Genomic DNA, 13176 nt, shown 5'->3' on the forward strand with positions numbered 1-13176 from the left:
TGCTCCAAGATGAGTAAAAAGCATTGCAGCACATTTGGGAGGCGAGAGTCTGAAGCCATGTTTATGTAACCAGACAGCAACCTCATGAAGGACACACTCCATTTTTCTCCTACACACATCAACAATATCATGTGATACGTATAAAACATAGTCGTCGGCGTAAGCTAAAACTTGGGTGTTTTTTGTAATTATACATTCTAAATCTCACATATAAAGCGCAAAGAGGATACTGCCTTAGTATATCACCCTGTGGGACTCCATGCGAAACGTGTCTTCCTGGAAACGGGGGGGTAGGGGGATTTAAGAATGAGAGTACGAGAAATATATAGGCGTTCTAATAGAGAAATAAAAGCAGAGGGAAAACCAAGGGAATCAAGGCAAGACCGTAATAGGTGTAAAGGAACGGAATCATAAGCTCCTTGAATATCAAGAATAACGGTAATAGTGCTATGTTTACGATGTCTAGCTAGTAAGAGATCAGTTAACAGAATATTGAGCGGATCTTGTGTGCTACGTCCTTTAAAAAAGGCATTATGATATTTAGGAAGGATTTGATGTTTCTCCATAACCCAGAGAAGACACTGTAATAGAAATTTTTGAAAAAGTTTCCTAATACAGGAACTTAAAACAATGCCACGATAACTTAAAGGAGAAGAGGGATCTTTCCCAGGTTTAAGAACTGAGACTAAATGAAAGTTGTTCCACTGTGTTGGCACGTGTGAGGTGAGAAGGATATTATTAAAAAGACAAAGTAAAACAAGATGACCGGAATGGGGTAAAAGTCGGAGCACAGTGTAAGTTATACTATCAGGACCAGGAGACGAACTACGAACTGCTTGTAAAATGGACTGTAATTCGGACAGTTGGATGGGTTGAAGTAAAACAGAAAATTGGGGAGATATGGGACGGGAGGAAGAAAAGGGAGGCGGAATTGTGAAGTCAGGTGTTAAAGTATATAGAAAGAAAAGAAGGACATTAGGCAGAATAATCTAATGTGCAGGGTGCACAGAAGTAACACGGGTGAGCACACGAATGGCTTTCCAATGGGATGTTGCAGATACGCGGTGATTAAGAGAGGAGATGAAGGCTTTCCAAGACTCACGTCTTTTTGCATTAAATATGCGTTTGATACATGCATTATGGTGTTTCAATGTTAAATAATTAGCTAGAGTCATATTCTTACGATACAATTTAAATAAAGCTGTTTCCCGCAGTATTAACTTGTGACATTTGTCGTCCCACCAATGTATTTTCTGATAAGGACAGGGACAGAGTGAGGGGATGAATTTGCATGGATGAAAAATCTCAACATATGTGGAGAGAATGCGAAGAAGGGTGGGATAGTCGAAGGTGGTGGGCGTGTATTCAAGGAGATGGGTGTGAAGGAAATTACAATACGATTGTTTGTCAAAATTCCGGAAAGACCGAATATTACTGAGCTGGGAGGGTGGGGATGTGGAAAGGGGTGGTTTACAAACACCATAAGAAATAAGAAATAAGAATAGGGAAATGATCACTCAGATGAGTGTCACGGAGTGTATGCCACATGGTATTAGGAGTCATGTTGTCATGGCAGAACGAAAGATCAACAGCACTAGGGGGTGCTCCAGGAGGGGAGAGCAGAATTGGGGACCCATCATTTAAAAGGATAAAGTGATGGGATTGAGATACCATAAGAAGATTTTTCCGTTTAGATGTATCTTGTCATTGTCAATGGAATCAAATTGCGTAAGGAAGTGGGACCAGTGAGAGGAAGAGATATAAACATCAGGAGGACAATACACATTGATGAAATAAAAATTACGCACAATAATACCTAAAGCAAGAGTACTTGGAATGCAATGTATCAGAGAAAAGGAGATATATGGAATAGTCTTATGAATAAAAATGGCAAGGCCTTCACTTCCATTAGTATCGAGGCGTTCGGCATGAAACTCAGGAAGTTGAAAAAGAGTGTCTGCATAAAACCACGTTTCTTGTATTATAATGATGTTACCACATGTTTCCTGAATTAATAGTTGAAGTTCATGTTTTTTGTGAAAAAGACTTCTAGCATTCCACTGCAAAACGCGTATCATATAGGGTAAGGATAGGAGCGATGCGGTCTCATAGTTGATAAATTACCGATGAAATGGGAGACTCTCCTCCCACATTCTGGAGAAGCAAGAGTAATATTTGTTGGATTTCTTGATGTACTTGGTTTCTTTGAATTAACAGTTGCAAGTCGTGGGATCGGGGCGGGTAACTAGGACCCGAAGTAGAGGGAGGTGGTGCTGTGGGAAGAGAAGATGATGATGTAGCAGGTGGAGAAGATAATGGAACCCGGCCTGTAGAAACAGGGTCAGGACGTACCAAGGCAAGATAAGCAGATCTATCATAACCCAGTGTCAAAGGCGGGGATACAGACTTCTGTGTAAATTTACGTTTTCTACAAAACTCTTGAACAGGGGAAGAAGAGACTTGTTCTGGTACCAGGGGTGGAAAATCCTAGGGGTGTTGAGACGGGTGATAATGAGGGAGGGAAGTCTTGTTCTTAGCATCTTGAAATGAGATAATTATGTTCCGTGCTCATGACCTACTTTATCTCTTGTTGATATTTATGTTCCGGACAAGTTAATGCTCCCACTGGATGTGGGCCTTTGCAATACACACATTTTGCAATCTGAGATGTACAATGATTGGTGGCATGCCCCATTGAATACATCCCGCAGTGTGCTACCTGCGCACGACATTGGGCCTGTGTATGGCCACATCGGAGGCATTTTCTGCATAGAACAGAGGAAAAAATGAAAGGCTCAACATGCAAGTAGACTTGGAATAAAGACACTTGTGCAGGTAACTTTTGGGCTCGAAAAGTAATTTTAATGACCCAGTGGGGACATATCCAACACTGTCATTGGAAACAATGCGACGGTTGAGACGTTGTACTGCTTTAACCGGCACGGTTGGAGTAAGATAAAGTCAAATGTCGTCCTCAGAAAGGTTCTTATCCACATCTTGAATAATCCCCACACGAAAAATGTTAGAAGATGGGATATATGCTTTAAGATATAGAGATGTGAGCAGAGGGTGGCACAGAAAAGTGTTGGCTTGCTTCGCATTATTAAAAATTATTGAAAGTTAGAAACTTCATTTTGTTCCGTATTGAACTGGGATTACAGTAAAATGAAAATGTTAAAGGTCCACCTTTTCAATACCATGAATGTTTATTGATGTGAATATACACTGACTGACAGAGCAAATGCAACACCAAGAAGGAGTGGTCAGAACTTTATGCCAATTGCAGGGTAGACTGATGTCACTGAGGTATGCTCATGATGTGAAATGCGCCGCTGTGCTGCGCATGTAGCGAACGATAAATGGGACATGGCGTTGGCGAATGGCCCACTTCGTACCGTGATTTCTCAGCCGACAGTCATTGTAGAACGTGTTGTCGTGTGCCACAGGACACGTGTATAGCTAAGAATGCCAGGCCGCCGTCAACGGAGGCATTTCCAGCAGACAGACGACTTTACGAGGGGTATGGTGATCGGGCTGAGAAGGGCAGGTTGGTCGCTTCGTCAAATCGCAGCCGATACCCATAGGGATGTGTCCACGGTGCAGCGCCTGTGGCGAAGATGGTTGGCGCAGGGACATGTGGCACGTGCGAGGGGTCCAGGCGCAGCCCGAGTGACGTTAGCACGCGAGGATCGGCACATCCACCGCCAAGCGGTGGCAGCCCCGCACGCCACGTCAACCGCCATTCTTCAGCATGTGCAAGACACAATGGCTGTTCCAATATCGACCAGAACAATTTCCCGTCGATTGGTTGAAGGAGGCCTGCACTCCCGGCGTCCGCTCAGAAGACTACCATTGACTCCACAGCATAGACGTGCACGCCTGGCATGGTGCCGGGCTAGAGCGACTTGGATGAGGGAATGGCGGAACGTTGTGTTCTCCGATGAGTCACGCTTCTGTTCTGTCAGTGATAGTCACCGCAGACGAGTGTGGCGTCGGCGTGGAGAAAGGTCAAATCCGGCAGTAACTGTGGAGCGCCCTACCGCTAGACAACGCGGCATCATGGTTTGGGGCGCTATTGCGTATGATTCCACGTCACCTCTAGTGCGTATTCAAGGCACGTTAAATGCCCACCGCTACGTGCAGCATGTGCTGCGGCCGGTGGCACTCCCGTACCTTCAGGGGCTGCCCAATGCTCTGTTTCAGCAGGATAATGCCCGCCCACACACTGCTCGCATCTCCCAACAGGCTCTACGAGGTGTACAGATGCTTCCGTGGCCAGCGTACTTTCCGGATCTCTCACCAATCGAACACGTGTGGGATCTCATTGGACGCCGTTTGCAAACTCTGCCCCAGCCTCGTACGGACGACCAACTGTGGCAAATGGTTGACAGAGAATGGAGAACCATCCCTCAGGACACCATCCGCACTCTTATTGACTCTGTACCTCAACGTGTTTCTGCGTGCATCGCCGCTCGCGGTGGTCCTACATCCTACTGAGTCGATGCCGTGCGCATTGTGTAACCTGCATATCGGTTTGAAATAAACATCAATTATTCGTCCGTGCCGTCTCTGTTTTTTCCCCAACTTTCATCCCTTTCGAACCACTCCTTCTTGGTGTTGCATTTGGTCTGTCAGTCAGTGTATATCACATAACGTCTAGAGAAGGTTGGTACTAGTTTCGACGCTCATTGCGCATCATCATCAGCCAACAAATCAATTGAGCAAAATGCAACTCGAATAGCAATATATAACACATGATAGCACCTACAAGACAAATGTTAAACTATGACTAGTTGAAATATAAAACACATGACAGCAAATACAAGGATTAATGTTGAAAGCTAAATTGTCAAAAGTTAAAACAATGAAATCAAAACAGAGAAGGTAACAATAGTTAAGGTATGATACATGAGAAAATAGTCCAGCTTGAGGTTTGTAGAACATAAGGTGTATCTATATACAACATTTAAATGCACCAAGTAAGGCAAATTTTAAATGTAACATTAAAATGATGAGGGTATGGTGCGTATAACCATCTAAAACATATGACAGCACCTATAAAGTCACTGTTAGATTATAACCAGTTGAAATGATGTGGTGTGTCTGACTGTAAAACATAACATTTCTGAGAAGGTATCCCAGTTGTTGAGTCTTGATAAACAAGAGAATAGTCCAGCTTGCAGTGCATAAATCATAAGGCATCATATGTTATCAGCGGGAAGTATAATCTTGTTCTCTTAAGTTGCGGTAATTAACAGGCTTAATTCAGGTGGTTTTGAAGCCAACAATGCGGTCTTGTGAAGATCATAATTTGAATTAATGTCACGATTCCCATTCAGTATGGAAACGTGGAGACCTTGAGTAGCGTGATGGCATAGATGTTGAAAGGAGAGGAGCTGGGCTAATGAAGAGAGCAATATTGATTGAGCTGTTGGGTTTCCATAAGATTCATCTTGCATCCGAACTTCTCCTGCGCGACAACTACCTTATCTCCTAACGAAAGGCTGTCACCTCCACTGGAGGCAGCCATCATAACACACGGCACAAGCACTAAAACAAGAAAAAAGGATCCTCACAACCAAGCACTGAAAACATGAAGCACACAACTAAGCGTACCGCACTGTATAAGTACTGTAAGTATAAGTACAGCAACAATGCTGACCCTAATAACTTGGGGTAAAGAGAAGAAGAAGATTGGATGACAACATTCAGAAAAGCCACCAAAAGTTTACGGAAGGAGAACAAATTATTTACTTTTGGCTTCCAGATTCTATCATAATACAAATATTATGAAATCTTGCAAGGAAAAAATATATACCAAAAATAATATACCAACTTCATAGAAACTCACTTGCTCATCAAATTGTTTCCGCATATCGTTCTGCACATTCTTCAGAGTACGCTCGAGTTCTAATATACGGCGTTCTTTGGCCTCCTGTAAGTAAAATTAACACCATTAGTTGGAAGAAAGCCTTTTTATTTTTATTTGACTTTAGCAGTGGCGAAGTTAGGTCTCATGGCCCTCTCTTGCACTTAACCACATAAATTACATGTTAATACATGTATACAAGAGATGTACTATTCTATTATAAAATCAAGGATAACTAACCTAAATAACATACCATATGTGGAGAACATATAAAGAAGAATGAAAGCAAAGCTCAACAAATAAAACAAGATAACAAGAAATCCGGAGCATAAAAGTCGAAAAAGAATGAGAAAAAGTCCTAATGTAAAAGTTACAAACAAACAGAAAATCCTCCATAAAGTTCACTTTCATGGGTAGTTATAAGTAAGGTAGTACACTTCCCAACACAACTGAGCAGTCTCTTGTATGGATTAAACAGCACCAAAATTTGTAAACCTCATACTGCATTATGGTTTATCATAATAAAATGATTCTTTCCTTACTTTTCAATTTTCATTTGTCCAATACACACTTTGTCACTAAACTTGCATAATTCTATTACAGTATGTTAGAAAGTTACAAGCAATGTTTAGCAAATTATTCCATATAACCTTTCAAGTATTCTAGCCTGTTGAAATTAATGCAAGATTAAGAAATACTAGAAAATACCTGGACAAGAAAACAGACTGCAAAACTTAAAGGTTATATGTTAATTAAGTCAAAACTTAAAAGAAAATGGCTTCAGCTTTAGTAAGTGTTACCTTTAAACTGGTCCTAAAAATATAGAACTGCACCCTTTCATTGGCAAAATAAATATAAACCTCTGTATATTAACTAGTTGAGGAATTTCAATGATACGGGTCACCAACTGATTTGTACTGTGCGCCTCAATAGCTTGCTTGCTTCACTTAAATAAATTCATATTAACTTTATTAGGGTACTGCATAAGAATATTTGCACATACAGTATATTACACGTGAAAAGAACAAGACATTAAATAGTGGCAGCACTAATATTACATTCTCAATTAAACAATATCAAATTAATGTCAACTGAGTTAATAATTAATCAAATCAATGTATGCATTTCTAAAATTAAACATTTTATGTGCATTAACTAAACCAGGGCTAGGGTTACCTGCTACAGGATGAAGTAGACCATTTTGCCAGCAACTCCATGCCGAGTTAATTATTTTAACCATAATGGTCAACTATCTTAGGTCCGTATTGATTTAAAATTAAAACATACCTACATTCATTTATTTAAACAGCTTGTTCCACACTGTCAATACTATTAACACTCAGCAGAGAGTTGGCAGCAAGGTCATACTTGTTTTGATTTGGACAGCAGATTAAAGTGACAAGTTATAAATCTCATAATTGGATTCATATTGAACAATTTATGTTTTTATGAATGAATATCTCTTGAGAGTCCACCATTTCAATACATTATGTGACTTTCATCAATTACATATATAATATTACAATGTCTAATTGTGGGACATGTTTCGCCTAACCTTTACAGGCATCTTCAGCCCAGTACATCAAGTTAACTGACAGAGTAAAAAAGAAGTTCTTAAAGTTCATGTACTGGAAACAGTCACACGAATACCCGAGATTTCTGTCCTACTCCACACTGTTATCACACTGATGTTAAAACTTTGGAAAAAAAGACATAAAAAGTGCATGATGTTATTTTTGTATAAAATATTGAATAGTAAAATTAATGATGTAGAGTTACTTGGAATTATACTATTTTATGTTCCTCGAAAGTCTGGCAGGTTTAAGAATTTATTTTACATTAAGAAATGCCACACAACAGCTCATAAGAATTCTCCTATTAATCAAATTCTGAAACTTTGTAATAAATGAAATACATATAATTTGGATGTCATTTTTATGAATCAAATGAACTTTACCGAGCTTGATAGCTGCAGCCGCTTAAGTGCGGCCAGTATCCAGTAATCGGGAGATAGTGGGTTCGAGCCCCACTGTCAGCAGCCTTGAAGATGGTTTTCCGTGGTTTTCCATTTTCACACCAGGCAAATGCCGGGGCTGTACCTTAATTAAGGCCATGGCCGCTTCCTTCCAACTCCTAGCCCTTTCCTATCGTATCGTTGCCATAAGACATGTCTATGTCGGTGCGACGCAAAGCAAATAGCAAAAGCAAATGAACTTTGAATTGGCATGTGATACTTCCCTATAAAACACATACTGTTGAATATTATCTCCATTTTCTGTACATGTCTGATTTCATTCTTCTACTTGTTCTTTTATTTCTCTTCTTCCATTTGAATCCACCATTTTTAAAGACTTATAAATTAAACACTATTTCTCTTATCAGAATACTATTTTTTCATATTGTGTCTTGTTTATTTCATGCTTTCTCTTCTAAAACTAAGACTGTATAATTTAACAGCATAACTGAATATATTACTTTTTGTTAGGCACCACTGTAAAATTATTATTATTGTAGTAAGTGGATATTTTTATTGTATTATCAACATTCTCTTGTTTGGGTAGCTCAATGTATTCTTCAATTTGTATTCAGTTAATGCTTAGTAGTGTATTTATTAATTGTACCGTATATTCTAAACATTGTAATTTGGCAAAAGACTGTTATGTTCATAACTAAATTAAATAAATAAATAAATATTTATTTACTTTGCATTGATGATCTAAGATTTTATAAGGTAGTACTTTTAATGTTTTAAAATAATTTAACCAAAACACTTCAACAGTTATTATAGACATTTAACCCTGACAGTAACACGTCTATAAATATCGCTTTAGTTACACCACACGTTTCGAAGATGTGTCACTCAAAGCCTATTATTTAAAGTTACATTAAAGTTACCAGATGGAATAAACAAGGAATAGAGGTGGTGGAGGGGATAACTCTCCCCTCCTTAAGAGGAATAGATGGCATTCATTCGCACAACACGTCAGAAAAACGTATGGTGTTACTGTCAGGGTTAAAATTATTTCAATGTGTCAAGGTAAGAATTTAGGATTATAATGATGTAGCAAGTCCAAGAGTATGTTTGATAATTTTACGCTACTAAAGAAGAGAACAGTAAGTTTCTCAAAACACGTACGGGTTTTAAAAACAACAGAAACAGTTAACAATACTGACAAGGAGGAACAAAGTGTTTAAATAAATGAATGTATGATCAATGCCGAGTGTTGAGCCACGGTAAATAACCTGACTTTATAAAGGAGCCAAAGGCTTCAGATGGATGAGCCCCTTTTGTTGGGTAGCTGGTCCACCAGTAGAAGAAATGCCAAATCCAGTGACCTTATTGAAACCTGGTGGTCAGGCATAAAATGCCTTTGGGTGTGGTGAGCTCAATGTAATAATAGCCAATATGAGGCATTGAAGTGGATCAGAACAAAGAGCAAGGGAGTATTCTAGAAGTGATGCAAATCTCTCATGTCTCCAGGGAGGTGTGAGAAGTGGATGGAGGTCAATGATTTGCTGCCTGACCCACTAGCTCCCTAGATAATGGTGAAGACAAACTAAACCATGACTCGATGAATAGTGCTATTTCATATTTTAAAGAAGATAAATAACTTGCATGACAAAATACAGGATGTAAATAAATCTACTGTTTATAAAATATGCACAGAAGTTGCCTCAACAACAGCATGATATAGATGTTGATTCCCATAGGGAACCTGAAATATTTGTCCTGAATGAGTAAATTTATAATACCAATATAAATGGTCCATTATTGGACATTATAAATTTTCCAGCTAACTCATTCCTGGTTTGCAAGTAATCAGCTTCATTTTCCGTATCAAATTCTAATCACAGAGACTTACAATAATTGAAAATCTTCCACCTTTTTGATACTTTTTATCTGCTTTTTAGCAAATTCATTATAAACAGTACATGTTTCGTTCTTATTTGAGAACATCTTCAGCTGTTGTATAGCTTAGGTGAATCACTGAGTTTTTGAATACATTATTTTCAGGTACTTTGCTCCTCTTAAAAACTATTTGAATATAAATTGAATTAAAATGAAATTAAAACAATGTGGTGGTTAATGGGTTAATGAAATGAGATGGGATGAATACATAGTTAGCCTACTTATAAAACTATATCTATTCATTTGAATAGTTGTTGTTAAAAGTTTCAAACTCTGTTACACTAAAAAATATCTGTTTGTCTTCCAGTTAAAAGGTTTTTTAAATTTCGTTTGATTCCTTGACACTGTTCTAAATATTGTTGAATGTTCACTTCTTTCACTCCTTCCAGGTTGGCTGTTATTTATTTTAAGCTTACTTAATGTATTTTAAATTGAGTTTAATGCGGAACTTTGAAGCTGATTGCCGTTCACTTATTGAGAAGGGAGCTTCGTCTCAATTTCCGAAATGGAATGAGGAAAACAGGGATTTGCTTTTATAATGAAAACATGTGTCTTTACAAAGTAACTTAGTGCATAAAATGGTTCCATACCTTACTGTTGTTAAACTCCAATTCTACTGTGACCCTGGAGGAACTACGTTTGAAGCTGCCTTATGTCTTCTATAATAATGATGTGTGTGTTCCGATGTTTGCTCCACCTTCCGGGGAGGGGAGACTGTGGAGAGGGGAGGAGGCATGTCGCTTACCATCACGGCTTCGGCTTTAGAAGGGGTGGGGGGAGTGGATGTACAAAATGGCGGAGGCTCATTCTTATTTATCCTTTTATTGTCTGTGTTGTTTATTTTGCCTAAAGTTTCAAAATTTGATAATATCCCTTCAAATATAGGGTTCCTATTGTCAATTATATCATTCAGGTTATTGTCCTGATTACTTTTTTGTTCTAAATGAATATATAGATTTTCTAATGTATTTTGAAGAGCTCCTTTGTTTATGTTACGTAATATAGTTAAATCCTGCTCTATAGTTGTGAACTAATGTCCGGTTGTACTCATGTATTGGCCCATTGCGGAAATTTTTTTATGCCTTTCAGCACTGACATGTTCTAAGTATCTTACAGTAAAACTGCGCCCTGTTTGCCCAAGATAAGTTTTTTCACATTGATGACATTTCAATTTGTAAACTCCTGATTCTGAATGTTTGTTTTTTCCTAGGGAATTAACACTATTGTAATTAAATAATTTTTGTTTTGTATTATACTGGTTGAATACGCGATCTTATAGTTATATTTTCTGAACGAATTCGTTACTGTATATAAGTTAGGGTTGTTGAACGTGAACTTGGCATATTTATCTTTCTTTTTTTATTTCGGGTGTTAGATAAGTTTGAAACTTCTGCTTGAATTTTCTGATTATTTTTTTTACCATATTTAGTTCAAATCCGTTGTACTGGGCTTGTTTACGGATAAAGAGCAGTTCTTTTTCTCGTTCCGTGCGTGTAAGGGGTATATTAAATGCTCTATATATGTAACTGTAGTAAGCTGATCCTTTTTGCGATTCCAGATGCAATTAGTAGTTCTTTATTGTAATGGGAGTAAAAGTGGGTTTATTGTGTATCTTGAAAACAAACTCTTCTTTTTTCCATGTTATATTTATGTCTAAAAAATTTATGGAACCTTCTTTTTCTATTGTAAACTTTATTCTAGAATCCAATGTATTTAATTTGTCCTATTATTTTGGTAGTATGTTCGAGATAATCAAGATAAATATTGGCTAAAATGCCCGAAGCGGGAGCTCCCATAGGGAGGCCTTCCTGTCTATATATCTTCTTATTGAAAGTGAAATAATTGTGTTTCGTAACGAATTTGAGTATATTAATGAAATATTCTATTTCTGATAGAACACAAGCAACTCAGCCTAGTGACATGCCTCCATCCCTCTCCACAGCCTTGCCTCCCCGTAAGGTGGAGCAAACATCGGAACACACACATCATTATTATACAAGCTGTCAAGCAGCTTCAAATGTAGCTCCTCCAGGGTCACAGTAGAATTGGAGTTTAACAGCAAGGTATGGAACCATTTTATACACTATGTTACTTTGTAAAGACACATGTTTTCATTATAAAAGCAAATCCCTGTTTTCCTCATTTCATTTCAGAAATTGAGACGAAGCTCCCTTCTCAATAAGTGAACGGCAATCAGCTTCAAAGTTCCGCATTAAACTCAATTTAAGATACATTAAGTAAGCTCAAAATAAATAACAGCCAACCTGGAAGGGGTGAAAGAAGTGAACATTCAACAATATTTAGAACAGTGTCAAGGAGTCAAACGAAATTTTAAAAACCTTTTAACTGGAAGACAAACAGATACTTTTTAGTGTAACAGAGTTTGAAACTTTTAACAACTATTCAAATGAATAGATATAGTTTTATAAGTAGGCTAACTATGTATTCATCCTGTCTCATTTCACCAACCCATTAACCACCACATTGTTTTAATTTCATTTTAATTCAATTTATATTCAAATAGTTTTTAAGAGGAGCAAAGTACCAGAAAATAATGTACTCAAAAACTCAGTGATTCATCTAAGCTATACAACAGCTGAAGATGTTCTCAAGTGAGAACGAAACATGTACTGTTTATAATTAATTAATTTGCTAAAAATCAAATAAAAAGTATCAAAAAGGTGGAAGATTTTCAATTATTGTAAGTCTCTGTCATGCCTGGTTGCCAGCATTTTGCCCCCCTGTGCTAAGTTGGGCTCATCAGTTGGAACATAGCACACCCACCAAGATGCATGGCTAGTACATACCACGGAGGCCACTGCATAGGCTACTTGGAGCCACTGGGAGTGCCAATGCACTATGAGAGACTATGTCTCATTACCAAAAATTGATGCCAGCTTGGCCATCAGATGATACAGATGTTGATTCTCATAGGGAACCTGAAATATTTGTCCCGAATGAGTAAATTTATAATACCAATATAAATGGTCCATTATTGGATATTATAAATTTTCCAGCTAACTCATTCCTGCTTGTCAACGTTTCGCCCCCGTGTGCTAAGTTGAGCTGCTCCTCAGTTGGTACTTGGCACACCCACCAAGATGCATGGCTAGTGCATACCGTTAAGGCCACTGCGTAGGCTACTTGGAGCCACTGGAAGTGCCAATGCACTATGAGAGACTTTGTCTTATTACCAAAATTGATGCCTGCTTGGCCATTAGATGATATAGATGTTGATTCCCGTAGGAAACCTGAAATATTTGTCCAGAATGAGTAAATTTATAATAACAATATAAATGGTCTGTTATTCGACATATAAATTTTCAAGCTAACTCATTCCTGGTTGCAAGCGCTTTGCCCCGTGTGCTAAGTTGGGCTTTTCAGTTGGTAAATAGCA

General features: G+C 38.2%; 1 protein-coding gene across 5 annotated transcripts in view; it reads right to left on the reverse strand.

Annotated features, from left to right (window-relative positions):
- The window catches only part of LOC136877770 (paramyosin), a 652246-nt gene that overhangs the window by 264814 nt on the left and 374256 nt on the right, over positions 1-13176 (reverse strand). For all 5 annotated transcript variants that reach the window (XR_011018593.1, XM_068228645.1, XM_068228647.1 and 2 more), the window contains one exon: positions 5852-5935. Coding sequence is in view for 4 of the 5 variants with exons in the window: in XM_068228645.1 (XP_068084746.1) it covers positions 5852-5935 (84 nt within the window). In the remaining variant the exon portion in view is untranslated. The remainder of the gene's footprint in view (positions 1-5851; positions 5936-13176) is intronic.

The sequence above is a fragment of the Anabrus simplex genome, chromosome 7 (genome assembly GCF_040414725.1).
Source record: "Anabrus simplex isolate iqAnaSimp1 chromosome 7, ASM4041472v1, whole genome shotgun sequence".
In the NCBI taxonomy this organism is placed as follows: Eukaryota; Metazoa; Arthropoda; class Insecta; order Orthoptera; family Tettigoniidae; genus Anabrus; species Anabrus simplex.